At 34.3% G+C, this 22,392-nt stretch overlaps 4 protein-coding genes across 5 annotated transcripts; 2 read left to right on the forward strand and 2 right to left on the reverse strand.

Moving 5' to 3' along the window:
• Positions 1-256: 256 nt before the first annotated feature.
• On the reverse strand, positions 257-1,108 carry LOC110707672. Its single transcript, XM_021885698.1, has one exon. It carries the CDS (start codon positions 1,106-1,108, stop codon positions 257-259), a length of 852 nt encoding a protein of 283 aa, XP_021741390.1.
• A 6,548-nt stretch (positions 1,109-7,656) lies between these two features.
• On the forward strand, positions 7,657-10,950 carry LOC110708446. Its single transcript, XM_021886576.1, has 2 exons — positions 7,657-9,863; positions 10,223-10,950. The coding sequence occupies exon 1, from the start codon at positions 7,823-7,825 to the stop codon at positions 8,945-8,947; it is 1,125 nt and encodes a 374-aa protein (XP_021742268.1). The 5' UTR covers positions 7,657-7,822; the 3' UTR covers positions 8,948-9,863; positions 10,223-10,950.
• Positions 10,951-12,296: 1,346 nt separating this feature from the next.
• LOC110707043 (hippocampus abundant transcript-like protein 1) lies at positions 12,297-16,628 on the forward strand. 2 transcript variants are annotated; one of them, XM_021885072.1, is made up of 14 exons: positions 12,297-12,639; positions 13,200-13,311; positions 13,641-13,753; positions 13,828-13,950; positions 14,042-14,208; positions 14,324-14,399; positions 14,939-15,025; positions 15,446-15,526; positions 15,639-15,671; positions 15,776-15,829; positions 15,943-15,984; positions 16,068-16,146; positions 16,233-16,303; positions 16,398-16,628. In XM_021885072.1, the coding sequence occupies exons 1-14, from the start codon at positions 12,424-12,426 to the stop codon at positions 16,476-16,478; spliced, it is 1,335 nt and encodes a 444-aa protein (XP_021740764.1). In that variant the 5' UTR covers positions 12,297-12,423; the 3' UTR covers positions 16,479-16,628. The 2 variants fall into 2 exon arrangements, with proteins under 2 accessions (XP_021740764.1, XP_021740774.1); XM_021885082.1 differs by lacking the exon at positions 12,297-12,639 and adding an exon at positions 12,723-12,909.
• Positions 16,629-17,263: 635 nt separating this feature from the next.
• On the reverse strand, positions 17,264-21,960 carry LOC110708466 (spermidine synthase 1-like). Its single transcript, XM_021886598.1, has 9 exons — positions 21,421-21,960; positions 19,996-20,072; positions 19,776-19,898; positions 18,940-19,044; positions 18,623-18,695; positions 18,356-18,427; positions 18,057-18,252; positions 17,731-17,860; positions 17,264-17,647 (listed from the first exon to the last, which is right to left on the reverse strand). The coding sequence occupies exons 1-9, from the start codon at positions 21,617-21,619 to the stop codon at positions 17,582-17,584; spliced, it is 1,041 nt and encodes a 346-aa protein (XP_021742290.1). The 5' UTR covers positions 21,620-21,960; the 3' UTR covers positions 17,264-17,581.
• Positions 21,961-22,392: the final 432 nt, after the last annotated feature.

A 22,392-nucleotide genomic window follows, 5' to 3' on the forward strand; every position in this document is an offset into this window, starting at 1 on the left:
GTCCCTTAGGGTTTTTAAAACCAGGCACGAGCAACAAAAGGAACATGAATTTTCTTTTCATACACATTGAGGGAGGCAGGTTATAAGGGGTCAAAATGACAGGCCAACAAGAATATTGTCCCCCAAACTTACCATGAGGAGCAAAACCATCTGTGCAAAAGCCAAGTCTCACATTACGAGGCTCAGAGGCAAACTCTAGAATGCGACTGTCGAGGTGTTTCCAAGCTTCACTATCACTAGGGTGTGCCATTGTGCCTTAAACTCGGGGATTTTTCGAATGCCATGTCATTTCCTTCGAGATGTTCTTAGTTGCAAACAGTCTTTGCAACCTGGGTGTGATCGGGAAATAAAACAGAACATTCAAAGGCATTAGGCTACCTTTGGAAGTCTGCTTGTATCGGTCGTTGCCACACACCCTACATGCAGACAGATGAGCATCATCCTTCCAAAACAACATACACCCTTTCGAGCATGCATGAATCTTTTGATGAAACAGTTCCAACCCCTTCACAATCTTCTTCACCTCATAGAATATGTCGGCCATATGGCCGTTGTTCGGAATCGCTTCACTTAGCAAAGAAGCAAACCCATCAGCACATTTGTAAGGCAAATTATACTCACACTTTAGGCTAGTGATTCTAGCAGCCATCTCTAACATAGACAAAGAACTCCCTTTATATAATGGCCTTTTAGAAGCCTGTAACAAATCCAGAAAATGCTTAGCTGTTGCATTAGGCTCCTCATCCGATGAAACACTAGCCTGCTCGGAGTGCCACTGATCTTGGTTATGACCAAAAGCATCGAAAACCAATTCACGATATTCGTTGGACCGTCGTTCAGGAGCTCGCGGAAACCCTTCCTCGTGACACATCCACTTATAGTAGTTAGGTATGAAACCCTTGCAGTACATATGAATTTTAACCGTATCCGCATTCCAAAGTCGTTTGTTCTTACATTTAACACATGGAAACCTAACTTCATTTGGGTTACTACTCTCGGGATGATCTGTGACGTACTCAATGAATTCATCAACCCCTTTCACGAACTCCGGATTAATACTTTTCCCAACCTTCCTTTCATACATCCAACTACGTTCTCTTCGTTTCATGATTACAACTTCTACACAACTCACGCATATGTACAATCACATTAGTCATAAACCGTATTTCGTAGTCATTATCCACCAAAGCGTTATGGAAATGCAAATGAGATTCGAAATGCTTCCAAAGGGTCCTTATCACTCCAACCTAACCCATCCTTGTACTTTTAATCTCACTAGTGAATGTAAGCCAGGTTTTCAATTCTATGGAAAATCCGCCAGCATTTCCCTACAGTTCTCCAAGTACACGATGTAGGCGATTAAACACACCTACATATGTACCCAGAGAACACTATAGAGAGATGAAAAGGCAGGATTTTCCCTAGAATAAAAAAACAAGGCTTACATTCACCACTTAAGTGAGAATAAGCGTACAAGGACAGTCCCATCCGGGGACTATTCAAGTCATACTCCTAATGTGTATGCCTTGAACGGGTATCTGGGCATATGATTATGCAAATGATTCATTTATTATATATATATAAAGTGAAGGACACATGCATTACACTAAACAGAGATATATCATAATTAAACTAAAATAAGCAAATAAATAAGCACAATTATTAAACATTATATTAAACATTATATCAAACAAAAATATTAAACTAAATAAACTAAGATACACTATATTACACAAAACTAAATGATAAGTCGTGTTTTGTGCATATTTGTTAGCTTATTTTTAGTTGGTTTTATTAGCAGAGTGATTTAGTCTATTTTGGTGTAATTTGGTTTAGTTTCGATGATTCGATGCTTTTATGGGTAGTTTCGTTGTTTTTGATGTATTTCAGGATTAACGGAGCTAATTTGGATATTTTACGAAGTCACGAAGCTAAACCGAGGCCCACGAACCTTCATGAGGCTTGTTGATTGAAGAACGAGCTATTTAGGGACTTTTGGAGTGAGGCACGTCCGTGCCTCCAAGTCAGTTTACACAGCTATGAGCTTCGACATTAGGCACGTCCGTGCCTAGCAGGGGCACGTCCGTGCCCAAGACTGCAGAATTACACTCGTCAAGAGGCACGTCCGTGCCTCACCTAGGCACGTCCGTGCCTGCTGCCGCTATCAAGGAGCAAGGGAGGCACGTCCGTGCCCAGCACAGGCACGTCCGTGCCTAAAAGTCAGAAGCCAAGGAAGTTTGCACTCGATCAGAGGCACGTCCGTGCCTCTTGTAGGCACGTCCGTGTCTCCTGGAAGGATTATGCGCTAAGAAATTTATATGTTTTCTTATCTTTCTAGGGTTATAAATACACTAAGTATTGTTTTATTTCATCATTAAGTTTTTATTAGTCTAGTTTTACATTGTTAAGACCTAGTACTCTCCATTATTTTGCTTTAGCTTTTGTAATTCAAGATTCAAGATTTCTACTTTCCGTTTTCCATTCAATTTAAGATTCGGTATTTTCTTCTCATCTTTAATTTTCTTAATTATGTTTTCCTTAATTATTTTTGTTATTGTTTATTTCATTATGAGTGAGTATTTTCTTTATTCCAAGATCTAGGGTAGCCCAATTATGATTGAAGCATGATTCTTTAAATTCTCTAATGACTTTTGCAATTGCTTATGCTAGATTGATTGTGATTATGCCAATACTAGATTAGAGATAATTAGTATTGTTATTATTCCATTGTTTCTATCACAACGAGAGTTGGGTTTAAACGGAATTGGGTAGATCAATTTAGGGTTTGAGATTCAACATGAGAATATTTGGGTTGATAATTGGGAAGTTAGAGTATTGTGTTTAATGTCTCTAATTTGCATGATACCATGAGAATAGACTTGATTTTATGTTAGGGAAGCCATTGATACTCGAGAGAGGTCCTTGGTATTGATTAGGGTTTACTTGTCCCCATTTGATTGGAATCGTATCTTAGGGGTAGAAATATAATTGCATCGATCGTAATTGTGGTGATACTTGATCTTGGATGTTTTAGTTATTTGATTTATCATACTCGTTCAATTTGTTCTAGTTTTCCATACTTTAGTTTCAGATTATTCCACCATTGTTGATCTTTGCTTAGTAATAACTTGAGTCTAGATAATTTTAGGTGAACCATAGTCTCTGTGGGATCAACCCTGACTTACCCTACTACATAGTTAGGAGGATTAGTTAGGTTATTTTTGTTAGGTGTGCGACCGCCTGTCACTAAACTAAAATAAAAAACATACATTATTATATTAGACTAAACCAAACTAAACTAACATGTTATAATACAACAACTAAAAACTAAACTTAAATAAACTAAACTAACATATCATAACAGTACACAAACACATTCATTTCATATATTTCAACATATTAAAATATAAATACAACAAATTGTATACACTACACTTAAAACAATAATAAACTAACATATATCTACATATCATTAGTCACTAACATGCCAAGTATAAACTAAACTTATAATTATAGCTTTTATATACTCTCTAACCTGTAAATCTGAAGTTGTTATCGCCAAAGAACCAAATAAATCTACAAATCCTACAAATAATTCAAATTCAAAACTTAGTAACTAAGTTTGTGCTGCCTATTTATATAAAAAAATAAATAAATGCTATCAAGTTATAATGAAAAAAAGAAAAAGAAAAAGGAAAGACAACCTGCTGTCGGCGGTGGCTGGGCGTCGTTCTGGTTGCAGACCGGCGGCCGGCTGGTGTCGTGGCTGTTAGTAGCAATTCCAAAAAAAAAATAAAAAAAAACACATAAAAAACCCGAAAACAGTTTGCTAAAAAAAAAAGGTCAACACTTACCACTATGGTGAATTCCGGTGAAGCCTAAGTGGTTGTGGTGAAAATCGGCGCTGCTAATGGTGAATTCCGGTGAAGCCTAGGTGGTGGTGGTGGTTAGGGTTTTCCGCAAAAAAAAAAAAAAAAAAAAAAAAAAAAAAAAAAAAAAAATACGAGACTTACCTACACGGCGACGTCCAAGCGGCGGCTGGTGGTGGAGGCGCGTTCTCCTTCTCCCTTTCTCCTTCTCTCTTTCTCTTTCTCCCTTTCTCTCTCTTCCTCTTTCTCCCTTTCCCTCTCTTCCTGTCTCTATTCTTTCTTTTCTGTCGCAAAACAAGAATTAAACTCCAGTTTTTTTTTTTAATTTCCTTTAACGTTCCGACGGAATTAATTCCCTCGGAAGGGGACAATTCCGAGAGAATTTATATCCGTCAGAACAATTCCAACAGATTTTTCCGTCGGAAGGGGACAATTCCGACGGATTTTTCCAACAACTCCAATTTTCACCGGAAATTTCAAATTTTCCGAGGGAATTACAGTCCGACGGAGCAATTCCGTCGAAATTAGGCCTATTTCTAGCAGTGCTTTCGATTCGTGGCACGTGGTGTGGTTTGTCTACCTTTTTGGGCTAAGTCGTAATTGACGTTCCAGCTTTTATGAGATTATTCAGTTACGAAGCCCACAACAGCGTTTGACTCGGTTTTTCTCCACTATTATTTTGTGGCTTGATTCTCTCCAACACTTACGGTTTTCTTCATCCTTATAAATTGATCTTTTCGTGGCTTTTGAAATACACAAAAAACTCTTTTCTTCTTCTTCCTCCATTATTTTCAGTTTTCCTCTAAAGTTGTTCTGAGCATATTGTGAGTTCCTAATCTCTCTTTTTGAGTGCACATTAAGGGAGATCGCTGTGTTAAATCTTGGGAGGCAACGCCATCTCCAATTGCACTATAATCGGGGCGAATTTTGCTTATAAGACAGTGTTTCTAACACGTCACAACGTTATACATACATTAAGAAATTCGATCCACATTCCAATCTTTATTTTCTGATTTTAAAGTATCTCAACCTACATAGATTAGTGGTGGATCGCTAATTTGGATAAAGAAAGCATGTATGCTCATTGACAATAATTAGAGAAGAAATTTACTGTACTTTTAAAAAAAGATCAGTTGCTATAAGGTTAGCAAGGTGACTTTATCGTACACCCGTGTGTACCATGCGCATGGTACACCCGGAAGAACATCACCCTATGAATAAAAGAACATTACCTATAAATAAACGAAAATTACTTATAAATAAATAAAAAATCGTAGTTATAATAATTTATTATACATTACAAACGAACATAGAGTACATAAAAGAACGTTACATATAAAATACAGAACATATAAATAATGGAAAAATGCTACTACCCAAACCCATGGAAGAAGATGATGAATAACAATGGAAGTACCAAAAATTCAAACAATCAAGTAATTTCATGATAATAAAGCTTTATATGAACAACAAACATTATCACAAAACATAAAATATAGGTAAAAATAACAAGCAAAGAGAGAGTTCACTATTGAAGCACAACCTAGGGTTTCATATTTATGAAGTAGAACAAAGAAAGAGAAGTCATACCTCAAATGAGTAGAAAACCCTTGTAAAGTGAATTAATAGTGGAAATCAAGTAAGTTGAACACTCAATTGCAAGTTTTTTAGCCAAAATAAAAAATACCCAAAATTCTCAAATCATGAAAAATCCGAAAATTTGGTTGTAAATTCGGATTTTTGAATCATTAAATATTATGTTGAATTTGTTGTCAACTACAGTTCATTCAGTAATATTTCTTGGTTTGCTTTACAAATACCTAGAGTGGAATGCATCTGGGAACATGGGTATGGTGATTTCTGTTATGGAAGAACAAACTGGGATCGCGGCATTTGGAATGTCAGATTACTATGGCAAGCACTGCAGAAAAACAGGGTTGCAACTGATGCTCATTTTTTTTCGTGCTTAGTAATGTCATGTGGCTTCCTTGTTTGTATGCCAGATTATGTGATGGAAGCGTTTTTGGTATTTTGATCACTTCTATTGTTATTATGATGATTTCATTGGGAAATTTGGTGAAGTGGGTTGCTTTTTTCCCTGTATTTCAATCATTGCAAACAGCAAATTATAGAAAAGAAGGTTGATGATCAAGAGGTTGGGAACACTGTAAATTCTAATGATAATAGCCAATTTTTTATAGTGTTAATTTTTTTTTTTTTTTTTGGGTAGGTAAGATGAAAGGCCCTACCGGGCCAGAACCCCTCATGGGTCAATCCAGCCCGGGTTAGCAGGTTAGATAATTTGGAAGAGTGGGGGAAGGTAAGGGAATTTCACCCCCCCAACCAAATTGTCACCGGTGGGAATTGAACCTTCAACCTCATGATTGGAAAGTGTTATGATTGTTAACAACTTTAATAGAAAAGAATGTAAATTAAGAGGATGGAAAAGACATGGAAATCGTAGTTGATGGCAAAATCAAGTCTAATGTTTAATTTCGAAACAGCATATATGATGTCCTTGCTCATCCCCTTGCTCAAGTTTGTAATATTTCGATGATTGTAAACATCAAATAGTTACTCTACCCCCCTCCACACCCCCCCCCCCCCCAATGTAAATGTCCCATTTATATTCTGCCTGATTTCAATGCACAATTTTTATTTTATTTTTTCTTACTAACAATGTCTTTAATTTTGTTATTAAAAATAAAGAAACACTAATATTTTTAATTTAAATATGTATCGAGATGATTCAAACAAGATACAACGTGACTGTATTTTTCTCATAAAGGAATGGTACATTTTTTCACTACATCTCTTTAAGGTTCATGATCCATCATTAAAGAATTGAAGTAAGAGTGTTAAAATAAGCAACACAAATCAGTTGGTCATACTAGCAAATGCATTTTATTATTCAATAATTGAACTTACATAGAGATCATATTCTTATAGAGATTCGATATGATTTACAAAAGATATGTTATAATTGTGGTGCTGTTCTAATCTCCTCTCTAACTCTTAAGTCTTAACGCTCACTTTAAGTAGTAAAAATAAAGTGTTTTAGTATGTTGTGAAAACTTTTTTAAATGTTTTGAGTAGTATGTTGTGAAAACTTTTTTTCGAATCAGTTTCTCGTGTTAAGCAGTTCCAATTATTTCGATTTTATAAACTCAAGGTTGAACTTACATATACTGTCTATAATAATTCATTCAGTGATATTCTTTGGTTTGCTCTACAAGTACTTAGACTGGAGCGCATTTTGGAACATGAGTATAGTGATTTCGGTCATGGAAGAACAAACTGGGATCGTGGCATTTGGAATGTCAGATTACTATGGCAAGCATTGCAAGAAAATCGGGTTCCAATTGATGCTCGAATTTTTTGTGTTTAGTCATGTCCTGAGGCTTCTCTGTTTGTATGCCAGATCATATGATGAAAAACTTGCTGATGTTTGGATCACTTGTATAGTTATAATGTTGGTTTAAGTGGGGAATTTAGTGAAGTGGGTTGCATTTTTGCTGTATTTTTATTATTGCAAGCAGCAAATTATGGGAAAGAAGGTTGATGATCATAATAAGCTAGATAAATCTGTAAATGCTGCTGATATGCTTTAATTTTCAAATCGAAATAAATATTTGTTACATAACTTATATTGTTACAGATTATTATTGTGAAACCGCGATTAAATGCAATTTTGACTGCTATAAAAAAGACATTTCTTGTAAAGTGATACATATCTTTTTTCTAGAACTATTTCTTATTATAACTTTAATTTGATTTTTCCATAGTATAGTGGACGACTTCTGACTTCTGTTTTTTCGAAGTCAACAGCCCACAAATTAGTTTTAGATCAACTTGCTGACACAATAATACTTTATTAAGATGTAGTTCCTTAATTTCCTGAGGAACTAGTGTGTGTTGAAGACTAAAAATTTTTAAGTTCTAAAGAAGCATCCATGGATCCCCGATTCGATCAAGCTTTACTACAACCCCAGGAGGAAGGAGAAGAAAAACAACAACTCGAGCTTCGTAATGAAAGGCACAGATTGAAGTTTCCGAATGTCAAGCAGCTGAAGTCCTTTGAGATTCTGAACTCTGCTGTCAAAAACTTTACAAGTAACACTAAATTTTTGTCCTTCGTGATTCTATCTATTTTACCTTTCTTTGCTTTCATAGTTTTCTATGAGATTCAGATTTCTGAAGCAACTGATGCTATATTAAGATTCCTAGTACCAACTTCCATGTCCTATGATATCGGCTTTGATAGTGATGAAAACATTAGCCTTTTCAGCACCACTGATAAAAATGATTCAAAAAGGGAAACATTTCGTATTGTTTTCGAGCTCGTACCCTTATATTTGATTCTTCTTCCTCTGCTTGAGCTCTTTAGCTTGACCATAGTCATAAATATTTCTGCAAAAGTTGTAGATGCAGGAAATATGAAATCAACTAATTTGAAGGAAACTTTATACCAGAAAAACAACTTCAAAGGTCCTTTTATTACCTCTCTTTGGGTTCAGTTATTTTCAGCTTCTAATCTTTTTGGTCTAATTTGGGCAGTAGCAAATCACTCTATGATTACAGCTAGATTCGACTATTCCTTTTGGAATTACAGATATGAATCTGTCTTACCGAATAATGTTTATGTAAACATACTGTCAATATTGTTTCATACACTTATTTCTTTGGCTCTGCTGTACAAGTATCTTGATTGGAGTGCTTTGTGGAACATGGCCATAGTGATATCTGTGTTAGAGGGAGAAACCGGGCTCGATGCACTAGAGATATCAGCTTACTATCGAAAGCACTGCAAGCGAACCGGGTTCCAGTTAATGCTTATATTCTTTGTATATATTGTTGCTCTGAGGCTGCCCATTCTGCTTGCCAGAATGTGTAGCTTTGTGACTGTTAGAGTTGCAGTGACTGCAATTGTTGTTGTATTGGTTTGCTTGGGTAGTTTGGTGAAGTGGGTTACTATGGTATTGTATTTCTATGATTGTAAGGCGCAAGCGATGTTGAAGAAGTTTGATGATGAGGATGTAGGCCAAGCTGTGAAAGATGGTGATGTTTGTACTGTTTGAAACAAGTAATTTTCAAAGAAACAGTTTGATGTTCTAGATTAATTACCCTAAAGTGTATCTTTGGCACTTCATTGCTTTAAGTTAAGATATAAGGATAATTAACATGTAATTTGCGTAGCAATTGGACAATTGGAGGTCTATAATTTGTTCTGAATTTTAGAACCAATATAATGATTATAGTTATATTAACAAAACAAGCAACTCTCTCTGTCCTTTTTTTTTTTTTTTGTCCCATTTAACTTTTTACGGTCTCTAGCACATGTTTTAAAACACATATAACTTCATTTTTGTTTGTCATCTATTTTTTTTTCAAGGGTTTACAACTTCTCCATGTGAGAATGGGTTTAGCTACCTGCCATCCATATGTATAAAGGAAGTTGGAATATCAACAGTGGTACTAGAACTACTTTCGCCTAGTGGTCAACTTATCAAATGCGAAGATCATAAACTTAATTGTCTGGAAAGTTGGAAGTGTTTGGCTTTGCAGTTTGCACTATTGCTTTTGGTTGAAGGAAGCTGAGATACATGCCTTGAATCTTCAGTCTTTTGAATTAACAAGTATGAACGGAATGGAAAATGTGGTATATGCTAGCGTTCCATCACTTGTTGAAAGCATTTTTCTTGATGCGCTTTCATGGGGATATATAGCTTGAATACAAAAACGATGCAAATCAAATGCTTCCCTGCACAACTGTCTAAGCTTTCCCTTGAGATGAACATAGTTTGTACATAGTCTGCAACATCCAACATTATCATACTGTTTGGTTAATACTAATTTGAATTATCTATCCTTCCTTCCATTCCTAATGTCAGATACTTGGACTTGCGAATCTTGTTTGAGAAGCATGGAAATCCTCTCCAGATGATGTGCATTGCACGCAGAGGCTGTCCTTCATTGGAAGAATTTAAGCTACAGGTGATGAGCTTTTTCTAGTAGTTGCACTTCTAGTTTTGACCTTCTGTAGTTTCTCTTATTAAATTGATTTGTCCAGTGTCTTGCTTTCTCCTTCTCTTAACCGTTTTTTTTCTAAATAATATTGACATTTGCAACCACAACCCTTGTCTTATACTCTTATCAATCAACTTTTATTTTCTACCTATTAATATGGGTTTTTGCTTTTTTTTTTCTTTTTTTTTTTTCTTTTTTTTATATTATTATCTTTTTTCCTTGTGTTTCTGTCATGTATGTATGTAAATTGTAAATAGACTAGCTAACAATTTATTTTTGAAGTTTAAAATAATTTTTAGGGATATTTGTTTGATGGGGTTTTGCAGGTAACATGGAAGTGTCGTAACTGTAAAGTTTCTGATTCAGAGGACGAGTCTGATTCTGATTCAGATGACGAGATTGATCCAAGAATGAGTCTGGTTCAGAGGACGAGTCTAAGGATTTCGGTATAGAAGATGTGAAACATTGGTTGGAGATATCAGATATGAGAGAAGGGTAGTAATGCAGCCCTTCCGTCCTAACTTACGCAAATTTGATTATTTGAATGGTTTGGAGCATTTACTAAGCATGATAAGTTAGAATTTCTGTTGGCATTGTATATATTGTGTTAAGAAAGTCATATCCCTTTAGAAATTCATTAATTTGTACTCTTGGTTTATCATTTAAGTTATATGTGCCTGCTAAGCTAGCTGAAGATGTTGCTGAAATTGAAGAAGCTCGTAGAAATGGTGCTAAGAAACTAGCTTTATTTATCCCATCCCATGTTGATTTTGTTATTTTATGATTGTAAACAATATTCAATTCAGACATTACAGAGTATAATTTAGACACTACAAAGTGATTATTTGAAAAAAATTGTTTACTCAATAGTATATTAATGGTTTAATCCCACGTTTTTTGTTTTTTAAATACTTTTCGTTTGCATTATATGCGATGTCCAAAGTTTTGTTTTTGTCCACCGCAAAATGTAATTTAGTTACACTCTCTGCCCCAATTGAATCCTTATTTCAAACAAGAAATGCTACGTAGAATGGTTTCAAAAAAAAAAAAAAAAGAAATGGTATGTAGAATTTTAAAGTTTTTAAAAGCTAACCATGAAATAAGCACTATATTATGGGACGAAGGGAATAATAAAATGATACTCGGGTAGTAATATTAATGAAAGAATGTAAGAATGCATGTAAGAAATTACGTGTATGGGAGCTATTAATGCCTATGTATGTTTAATATTTCCATTTTTAGTTCCATTTATAATTTTTGGGTATTATATGGTGGTTGAATATGTAGTAGAAGCCACGTCTTCGAGGCTCAATTCTTCCGTTTGTGTTCTGGGTTTGGTTAATTTTAATGCATAATAGCATATTCCTAAAAATTGATGCGAATTTTCCTGATTTATTTATTTGTTTATGAATTTATTGGTTTTGAAGAGAATTAGTTACTTAATTCGCCTCATCAGGACATGTTATGTCTAATTAGTAGGATTCATTTGTCTCTGGCAAGTAAACACTAAACAGGCTTGTTTACGCTTTCTTTGTCTCTTTTTAAATTTGTTGCATGGTGTATAATATTGTTAATGCCGACGATATAGATGTCAATTAACTTAGTTGAGTGGTACACAAGACATAAGGATCTTGTATGCCAACACTCTTGTATAAAACAAAACAAGTTTAAACAACTCTAATCACATAAAAAGTCTGTTTTTTTTCTGTGTGTAATGGTTGACTAAGCCTACTCGTACGATACACCCGTTGTGTACAAGAGCTACTTGGCTAGCCGATAGAGGCACTAGTTATTTTTGTTGTCTTTGGCATTAGAATGTTCTTTATTGTAGTAATACATTTCATAATTTATTGTGCACTTAATTGTAAATTATATTAATGGAGTGAATGAAATTTAAACAAGTCTGGTATCCTGCATTTTGACGGGGACTGAGAAATATATAAAAATGAGCAAATGAAAATGATATTATTATTTTCATATTGATTTTGTGAAAAATGCAAATAATTATGTTATGTGACTTGGTAATTGTTTTACCATTCATATGTGTGTGAGCATTAAACATCAAGACGACGCAGACAACTATACCGTCTTTTGTTGCTGATCTTGTTGTTTACTTACAGGGTGTTCGGGGAGGTCAAGATATATGCAACATTATCTATAAAAATTCTGGCTGAAGGAAAACAATTTAAATTATAAAGTAACATCATATGAAAATAAATAAATTTAGAAGTCATTTCCAAATTTGTTTGTCTTTAAGACTGTTTAGGCTTTTTAAGATATTTAATATTCAATTTATAGTAAAATATTTAGGAAACAATTCCTATGTCAACTCACTTGATTATTTCAAGACATGAACATTTCTGTAGGTGGTATACTATTTTATCTATGTTTGAATTCATCAGAATAAGAAACCTGGATGATGCTTCTATATCTGTATGTTTGTTGCCAACTCGAATCCTCTTCTCCGCATTGCATAAGGAATAATAGATATTGTACAATCTGAGTTTTCTGCAAGCAAGGAGATATAATGGAAAGTAAATTGATGGAGAGTTTGCAAGGCATGAGAGATTTAATAATGTTCCGAAATATAAAGCTTTTATTACATTTGTTGGTGCCGCTGTTTGTTCATGGCATTGCTCATGAAATGTCTAGTCCATTTCTGATGGAAGTGATCAGTCACGTTTTGTGTCCTGGAGAGTCTATCTGTTCTTACGCGCTTTACCTGAATAGTCTTCAAAAAACTGTAATCCTATCTCATTGTTTTCCTCTTTTATCATGCTGATCTTTGTTTGTTGACTATTCTTCTCTTGTTCATTTTAAGGGATGTCGGGGTTGTTGATCTGACCTACATATGTTACGACTTTTCTTCATAATGGTTAATATCTATCTTTTAGATGCCTGATGATCGCAATGAGGAGATTAATGCATCTTATTTTTGCTATATATTCGCATATGACATGTAGCATCACTTAAAGAACAGTTTAGCTTAGCTAAATTGGTAGAGGACTAGAAGGTAACAGATTCTTTTGGAAATCAGGCAATTCAGGTTTATGAGCACAAAAATCATGTTTAAGATAGGTTTTATATTCTGATTCTGTGAATATTTCTGCCTAGGCTAGCATGGAAGTTTTCTTAGGATGATCCATATTTTGTATCGGTTATAAGTATTGGTGTGTTTGTCATCTTATAAGATTCTACATGTGGTGTATATCAAGTGGATGGTTTTGCAACGTTTCAGTTGTTCTTTAAGCAGTTTCGGAATGGAATAATTTCTATGTTTTGACATAGCATTTCATTTTGCAGTTAGCTGGGCTTCTAATGATTCCTGTACTTCCAATATTGTGTGAACTTTCGGATGAGTATGGAAGGAAACCACTTCTCCTTTTGACTATGTCTACTTCCATATTCCCTATAGGTATGTAATTTGATCAGCATCCCACTCTACCTATCTCTTATTTCCCTTTGTTGGAACTTCTATAAGCTTGAAAGATAATGAATTGTTTTGTATAACTCTGTTTTTGGTCAATTGCACTCTGAAATAGATATACATCATCGGTACATATATAGGGTGCCTCCATTCCTGTAGTGTGTTCTCTTTTTCAGTGGTAAAAGACTTGTAGTAGTTGCACCCTTTACCAGCTTCCTTAAATTGCAAATCAGTGTCTCTTATGTACAACTTTATGACCTGTTTTCCTTGATGATTTGTGTTGCTCAACATCTTTCCTGGTTTTTTTTTCCATTCAGTTCTTCTTGCCATTAACAAGTCCAGGGCATTCATATATGCATACTTCGCTCTTCGTTGTCTTTCCTACATTCTAAGTCTCCGGAGTGTATTCTGCATTGCTATTGCCTATGCGGTAAGATATTACTCAAGTTGTCATTTGGAATTTGTAAATGGAAATGACTAAGAATAAAAGTTACTCTCTGATAGGCAGATGTAGTTGAGGATGACAAAAAAGTTGCAGCATTCAGTTGGATCACAGGTGTAATGTCTGCTTCATATGTCTTGGGGAGTTTGCTAGCAAAGTTTATTCCGGGAAAGTACATATTTGAGGCATGTTTTTACCTCTTAAGATGTTGCTGTTTACTGTGAGTTATCTTGGTTGTTAGCGTTTCTCTTACTGATAGGGTTACATTAATTTCAGCTGTCAATTCCTCTCTTGATCATGTCTCCACTCTTTATTCAACTATTCGTGGCTGAGACTGCTAGGCGGGCACCTATGACAAAGCAATCACTCTGGTCCATCTTTTTTAAGTCCATCAGAGAGCGTTACAGTTCTATTAAATGTGCTGCTGCTGTAATTTTTACCAAGTATGTTCTTATTGTTTGTTGGGTAAAGAAGGTTATTCAGCATTTCACTACCCCTTAATATTTTACAACGAGGATCTTATTAATATTTCATCCTGATGAAATTCTTTTGTTTCAGACCTAATCTCAGGGGCATTTATCTGGTTTCCTTCTTTTATGAGTTCGGCATGTCTGGCATCAGTAGTGTCTTATTGGTATGTTACTATGTTTCTTCGGTAGAAAAGGTCCTTTTCATATTGGTAAAACTATGGTGTTTTAGCATTTATAAGTTATAAAAGTGATGTTTCGTAATCCTGGCTATCATTGTTTATACAGCTCAAAATAATTTGCACAAAATCAATGATCTGTTCCCTTCCACTTGAAGAGCCACTAATTGACCTTGAATGTACAGATAGTATATTAGATATTGCACAAAATTGAGTTTTTCCCTACTATTAGGCTATAAGCAGTCTCGGTAAATGCTGCAGGCTTCTTGTTTAGCTGCTTGATTTGGAATGAATGTAATTCGTTAATATGAAATATAACTACTTACTTTAAGAAACGCTACAGCCTATACAAACTTCCAATCAGAAATTACAAGTTTTGTTTAAATTGCGCATGGACTGGTTTTGCTTTGCCGGAGCATTAAACATTGCCTTTTTTTTCTTTATCCAAGCAGTTTATCATGTTCTATCTTATTGTTTAAGAGTTATTATGGGGAAATAATTTGACATGTAGATAACCTCCTTTGCAGTTTTATATGAAGGATGCATTGAAATTAAATGGAAGTAAAGTTTCAGAAACGTTGATGATTGTCCAAGTCGGATCAGTTTGCTCACAGGTACTAAAGCTTTTCCTTGTATTATAACTTCAGTTGCCTTTTCGTTATTTATATTCATTAATTGGGATTCATCCTTGTTAAGTGAAGAAATTTGTACAAATTGCTTTGACCAGAATTGTGCAGTTGTTTTTGGAATGTTTGTAGATTCCCTGATGAATAAAGATCATTCTGCAATACATAATACAATGCATGGATTTTAGAATGGGGAAAAGACGTGAAATTTGTGATTGAAAATACTTAATAGAACTAGAAGCTAAGTACTAGTATAAAGTATCTGATACATAGAATATGTAGAAAATGAGTGAAGCACTACACTAATTTATCCCCTAGTGTAACCTATTACAGAGTATTTCCATGTCCACTGATTAGCATCTAAAATACTTTGCTGATATCCTGTGTTTTTTTTGCTTTTGGCTTCAGATGTTGATAGTGCCCGTAATTAATACACTGACTGGGGAAAAGGCGATACTTTCCATGGGATTACTGGCATCCGTGACATATGTAAGTTTCCAATACTCTGGTTCCCATCATATATTTGCTTTAATTTGTTTGTTACTATCACATCTTTCAAACAATGTTATGATCTTAGTATGTTTGTGAATTTGATTTACAGGCATTTTTCTACAGCATGGCATGGGCAACTTGGGTGTGTAACATTGGAAACAATTAACTAATTTTTCTTATAGTTGTGTGACTTTATAATTCATATCAGACTCAATAAAATTTTGTAATATTTTGGTTGTTCTGCAGCTTCCATACATTAGTGTTTCACTTGGATTGGCATATGGATTTGTCAAACCTTCAGTAAGCTACTGCTTTTTCATGTGTGCTGTCTGTATATAGAAGTATTACTTGTGCTTCACTAACATCGATATTTGTGAATTCTGTCTTATGTATGTTGGTTCCTTGATCTTCAGATATGTGCTATTATTTCAAGAGCATCAAGTTCAAATGATCAGGTCAGTACTATGGATTTTAACAATTCACTACTAACCTCGGTTTTTCTTGACCAACTGCTTTAAGGATATCTCTGAATCTGCAGGGAAGAGCACAAGGTTTTCTTGCTGCAGTAGATTCAATAGCAGGTTTCGTATCACCACTTATTATGACACCATTAACTCGTAAGTTTTACACAATATCATATCAAGTCAAATTAATTCAACAACTAAATCATTGTTAAATACTGATTAATATTTTGGACATGCAGAGTGGTTCCTATCAAACAAAGCACCGTTTGATTGTAAAGGTTTCAGCCTGATTTGTGCAGCCTTCGTAATGGTAAATCCCTCTCCAATCACCCTCTTGTTCTCGTATTGCTTTTTTCATTTTGTTATATTTGTTTTGATGATGGAATGTTTTTCCGTTGTTTCAGATGGTTGCGTTGTTTGTTGCTATGCCGTTAAAACCAGAAACAACATGGAACCATGACCTCAAAGTAGTTCTTCTTACTTAAAAATGTGTATAGACAATGTCAAATTAGTTTCAGCTTGACAATAGTGGTTTGATATTCTTAGTGTATATATTTTATCAGCAGCACAAGGCTGAGATAAAAATGAGTAAATTTCCTGCTTTAACCTCGTGAATTTTGAATATACATACTTCGTATTCGTATTTTTTTACAATTGATAGTATCTTTGCATCCTTTTTAGTGCAATATATTGAAGAACATAGTTCAACGAATTATTTTATCAAAACTAATATTATCGATTAAAGAGTTACTATTTTTTTCGAGGAAATCAAGGCATTACTTTCGAAATTACTAACTTCAAAACTAATTTTTTATACTAACCTAAAAAATAAAAAAAAGTTTGGACACTCTAATTCACCAAATATATAAACCCCATTAATTTACAAATTCAGTAAACCAAATTTAAAATTTAAAGACCCAAATCACCCAATCGTATAAACCCTAATTCAGTCTCAAATTGATAAAATTGTGATCTTTAAATCCCCAAACTCATAAACTTAATTCCTGAAATGGATAATTTCTTTAAAAAGAAATAAAAAAAAAATCACTTATCGGTTAAATCTACACTTTGACTAACATCATCCTCTGAAGCAGCTATGCTAGCTACAATTATGGCTTCGGGTGACGAGCTAGAGACATCATGAGCAGATGCCAATACTGCTGATGATGAAATTGAGGAATTACCCTCCATATAGTTGCTATATTGACGCAGCATGTATCCAACTACAGCACAACTGAATACTTGTGCAAGCAGCAATAAAACAGGCATAGAATTCAGATACTCTTCTCCAAACTCGAGACAATATTGCTGATTAAATCCTCATGAGTCATGACACCCTTCCTTTATCATTATAAAACTACAGGTGAAACAAGCTAACAAATTTGTTATCATGATTTCTCTCAGTTTTGTTAAAGGGGAAAGAAATTTCAACAAATACTGTTATGACATCCCTAATGACTAGAAAGCTTGTCTGCTTGAAATGTCGGGAAAAAAAAAACAGAAAGAGAAAAATAAATCTTTATTCTCTGCTTGAGCCCATATGAAATTTTCCTTTTAATGGAAACACGGTATCCATAGCAGACCAAGATTACTTGGATTTTGCCTCAATAACTCTCTTTGCAAAAGAGGGCAAGCAGAAAGCGGCCGAATGAAGCTGCAAACAAACAAGAAAAGTAAGATCTTGATGGTGGATAAAAGACCAATGGTAGGACAAAAGAACAAAAAGAGTAAATCTACCTCTGAGTTGTAAAATTTCAAAGGTCTCTCTGTCTTTCCATGATCTTCAACTTTATCAATAGGGTTCACTGGATGCTTAAAATCAACTTCTGGCCCCTCAGTAGAACAAAGCATGAAGCCAATCACCCCACTGAAATTTAATATATATGTTAAGATTCAATAACAAATGCTGGTAAACAATGTATGAGTACATAACTGGAGGAAAACAGAAGTATGGTGTCACATGTTTCATTCGAGTAAACTAGCCTACCAAACATTCCCTTAATTACTTTGTGTATGTTTAGGGGTGCAAGGGGAAAAAGAGAAACAAGGGTGAGAGAACATGCCTAGGATATGTAGGAACAGTAGTCCATGCATAGTTCACGGAGCCCTTGAAAATCTGACGGCAGTTTGAGACAATATCTTCAATAATATGCATGTGAAGCCATATACTTTCGGCCTGGGTGCACACAACCCCTCCGGGTCGCAGTGCCTTTGCGACTGACTCAAAAAAGGGCTTCTCAAAGAGCTCTTGTGCTGGACCTGGTCAACGTCCGAAGCAAGAATTAAGTATTAAAATGAAAGACACTAAACCACATCTAATATAGTGGAAATCTGGAACAGAGAAAGAGCTTAAAGAGGAAACCTATCGGATCAGATGAATCCACGATGACTGCATCATAAGTCCCCTCCGCAGCCGCCTTCAAAAATGCAACTCCTAAAAGTCATTTCTCATTAGTCAATACCATTGGAGCGCAAGGATAAAAGATACAATGAGAAAGAAAAGATAAATCTTGACAGAGATACCCCCTAACACACACCACACACACCCACAGAACCACATAAAGAATATGCAAAAAGGAGTTAACAGTAAAACAATTTGGATGAGAAGGAAAGGATTGAAGAGCCATACCATCACCAATATGCAATTTTACTCGAGGATCATCATATCCAACAGCTACCTCAGGGAAAAACTGCTTAGAAACCTGGAATTTCAAAAAAGTCAATCTAAGCGGAAACTGAGTCAAGCTATAATAGGACCAACAGAAGCCATAATTGAGTATACACTTTATTATGATGCCTCCATTTCCAAGGAGTAATACCATAATAACAAACATGGATGAGGATATAGAGATCAAGTTGAATAACTTTTTAAATTCCAAGGGATTGAATTTTATCTTCATTGTTAAGAAAAAACAAGGAAACAACAAATCACCCTCAACTGCTCACCGTTACTACCATCTCATCAATTTCACAAATATCTATAAGCTCAACTGATGAATGGCGAGCTACTTCTCGCAAGACGCCTCCATCTCCTCCTCCAATGACCAGAACCTACGAGATAAACACAGAATCAGTATATTAGGCTTTCACCAAGAAGGGAAAACATGTTAGCCTCAACAAGATCCCTCCACACAGGAAAACTGGCAAGCCATAAGGTAGCCTCTAGATTAAAACATTGAAAATTAAACAAACTAACAAATTAAATCTGTTACAAGCAACAACATGAAATCATGCCATGGCCACTGACTTTGTGTCAATAGGTTTTAGTCTTAATAATTAAATATAAAGGAAGAAGACATTGATCGTCACAAGACAAGGAAATCCTTGTTTTCAGCATATCCAGGTTCCAACAATTCTACTCAAGAACATTGACACCCATGCATACAAAGAAAGATGAAAACAGAGGAAACTTAGGCATTAATAAGCCCCCATAATTACCTAGAGATTTAAAACAACTCGTCAAATTGTTCCCCCATAGAAAAAGGCATGTGGAATACAGGGAAAAGAAGAACTGAAAGGCTTTTTCAGACACCAAACAAATCCAAATGAGCTTAAAGCTCCGAAGAATATGCTTTCGATTTGCCTTATTATATGCCAATAAAACTTACATATAACAAAAAAAAAATGTTTTTTTTTCTATTGGGTTCATAACCATCGATATCTTGATGGGAGATAAGATCCACCAATTAGATAATAGGAAAATGAATTGGAAAACAATGAAGATGAACACAATTATTGTTTCTTCTTCAGGAATCAGGACAGAGGTAGAGAAAGAAATAAACCTTTTTGGGATTGGAAATAGAGCAGAGTGGGAGATGACTGATCATCTCTTGGTAAGCACACTCATCCCTCTCAGTGAGCTGAATTACTCCATCTAATACAAGAACTTTCCCATAGGTTGATGACTATAACAAAGACACAATTAAGTTAATCAAAAAATAACTTGAAAATTCAATAAACTAAGTATTTATATTAGGTCATATACTTAGAAAGTTAGAATACCTGAAAGACTATGACATCCTGATACTTTGACTTTTCCTGAAACAGAATTTTCTCCACTTTCAAAGAATGTGCTTCACCTATTTCAGATTTAAGGGTTCATCATCAGCAATGTGTAGGAAATCAGGAAAGGATGAGCACAAAACAGCATTACTAATTGGAGTCAATTTTTCACAAACAATGACTCTACTGAAACCAACTATTTGATTTGGCTTGAGAATTATTTGAAAACAAATATATTTTAAAGGACTCGGCTGATATAATTTTGTTCCATTTGTTCAATTCCTTATAACAGTAAGCGTCAACAAGCTTTCAAACCACATTTTCCTTCCAACACTCAACAATTACTTCAAACACAATTAACAAAGCAACATTTTAGCTATCTAGACCAGTACATCTATACGTATCATATTGTTGCTACTTGCTACTAATGTTATTTTGGATCAAGTTTACGACAAGTCGACAACTAGAAGCTCATATCATATTCCTAAGGTCAAAGTACCATTTAATAAAAAATGACATTTTAACAAATGACTAAAACACAGCCACCAATATAATCAAAGCACATACTCATATATTAAGCATCAAAGAAATTACGCACATCAAACACAACCAGAACACTATGCAATTGAAGCAATTGACTAACAGAACTTAAATAATGGCGAAGTAACTGACAGCAATACCGTATTCGAACTCAAACACAACGAAACGGCATTTCTTGAATCAAATACCAGCCAAACAATACCAGACCATGAAAGTAAGCACAGTCAATCCAACAACAGCAACTTGCCAGGTTGCAGGAATTACTAGTTATCAATACTTATAGTAAAAAATAAAGCACCTTTCAAAAAAAAAGGTGCAATTATTAGTATATGTGCTTTAAACATATGATATGATTGACAATATAATTAGCACAATCAATGTAGCTTACTATCATGGCAACTTCATCCAGAGCACCATCACACATGGTACAATGATTGCTAACAGTGGATATCCAATTTAATTTAAAAAATTGCCCAAAACCCTAGAACAATTAACTAATATTAGCAAAAACATATCACATGTATAGCGCAAAAAACACCCAAAAAAAGTTTTTTGTTAAACAAACACTTAGAAACTATAACATCAAAAACCCAGAAAGATTTACAAATTAAAAACTACTTAAAACCCATCAAAAACCCAGAAAAGCTTACAATTACAAGAACACATGCAAAACCCAGAAACTTTTGTAATTAAATTATTAAAACAAAATATACAAAACCCAGAATTTTTTTCACTATTACAACAACGAATCAAATATTAAATCTAAAACCCAACAAAAATTAGCATCTAATCAGATAATCAAATGCCAAAAAAAAAAAAAAAAAAAAAAAAAAAAATCAAAAAATCAAAATTAAAAAAATGAAGATTTAGATAAAAGAAACAAACCAGGCCACATTGGGCTAATCTCAGAAAACCACCCAGGAATAATTGAAGAAATAGAATTGGGTTTTTTATCATCTTCAGCCTCCATTGAAACAGAAGAAGCTCCATTAACAATTTTCTCACTCATGTTTTCTTCTTCTTCTCTAGGTCTCTTCACTGGTAAATCTGTACCAGAAGAAATAACTATACCCTCTCCAGCCATCAGTCAATTTATAGAAAAATTAATTAGTTATAAATATTAAAAAATAAAAATCTTTTTTTTGGGATTTTTTCTTATCCCCCTTTCACACTCTTTTCTTGTAAAACCCTTGAAATCTTGAAGAAAAAGCAGAAAAAAGGGGCCAAAAATGAAGACAATAAGGGGCAGAGGGGCCAAAATGAAATAGGGCACACAATTTTGGTGTGAATATATATATGATTATATGTGTGTGAATAATGTGAATGTGTGATGCTTGACAAATTGTGCAATTTGCCGAAACTAAGGAGAAGGGTAGCAGCTGGAATTAAGATAAATAAAAATAATACGGAGTGATTTTTTTTTTTTTTTTGGACAACAAATTGATTTTTTAAAGATTTATTTTTTATGAAAGATTGATTTTATAAAGTTAAAGGCAGAGCATATGATTTTAAAATGATAGGATTTCTGAATTAGGCTGAGATTTGGGAATATGAGTACTTTTTATCTTTATGCTGCTAGCTGTTTTTTTTTTAAGTTAAAGTCTGCTTTTGATATATTGTAGGCTAGTAGGTACTTGAGTATCCTATGATTTTGCTCCGGCAAGCCACATAAGAATTGTGTAACTTAAATTATCAAAAAAATGCTATTAAAAACATTTATTAGATATAAAATATAAAAAAAAATAAAAAATAAAAAAAAATAAAAAATAAAAAAAAGAGAGAGAGAGAGAGAGAGAACTCTAATAGTACCATAGAGGATTGAATTTGCGTATAGTGACCTAAAGTTGTTTTGACATC

The sequence above is a fragment of the Chenopodium quinoa genome, unplaced genomic scaffold (assembly GCF_001683475.1).
Source record: "Chenopodium quinoa cultivar QQ74 unplaced genomic scaffold, ASM168347v1, whole genome shotgun sequence".
Classification (NCBI taxonomy): Eukaryota; Viridiplantae; Streptophyta; class Magnoliopsida; order Caryophyllales; family Amaranthaceae; genus Chenopodium; species Chenopodium quinoa.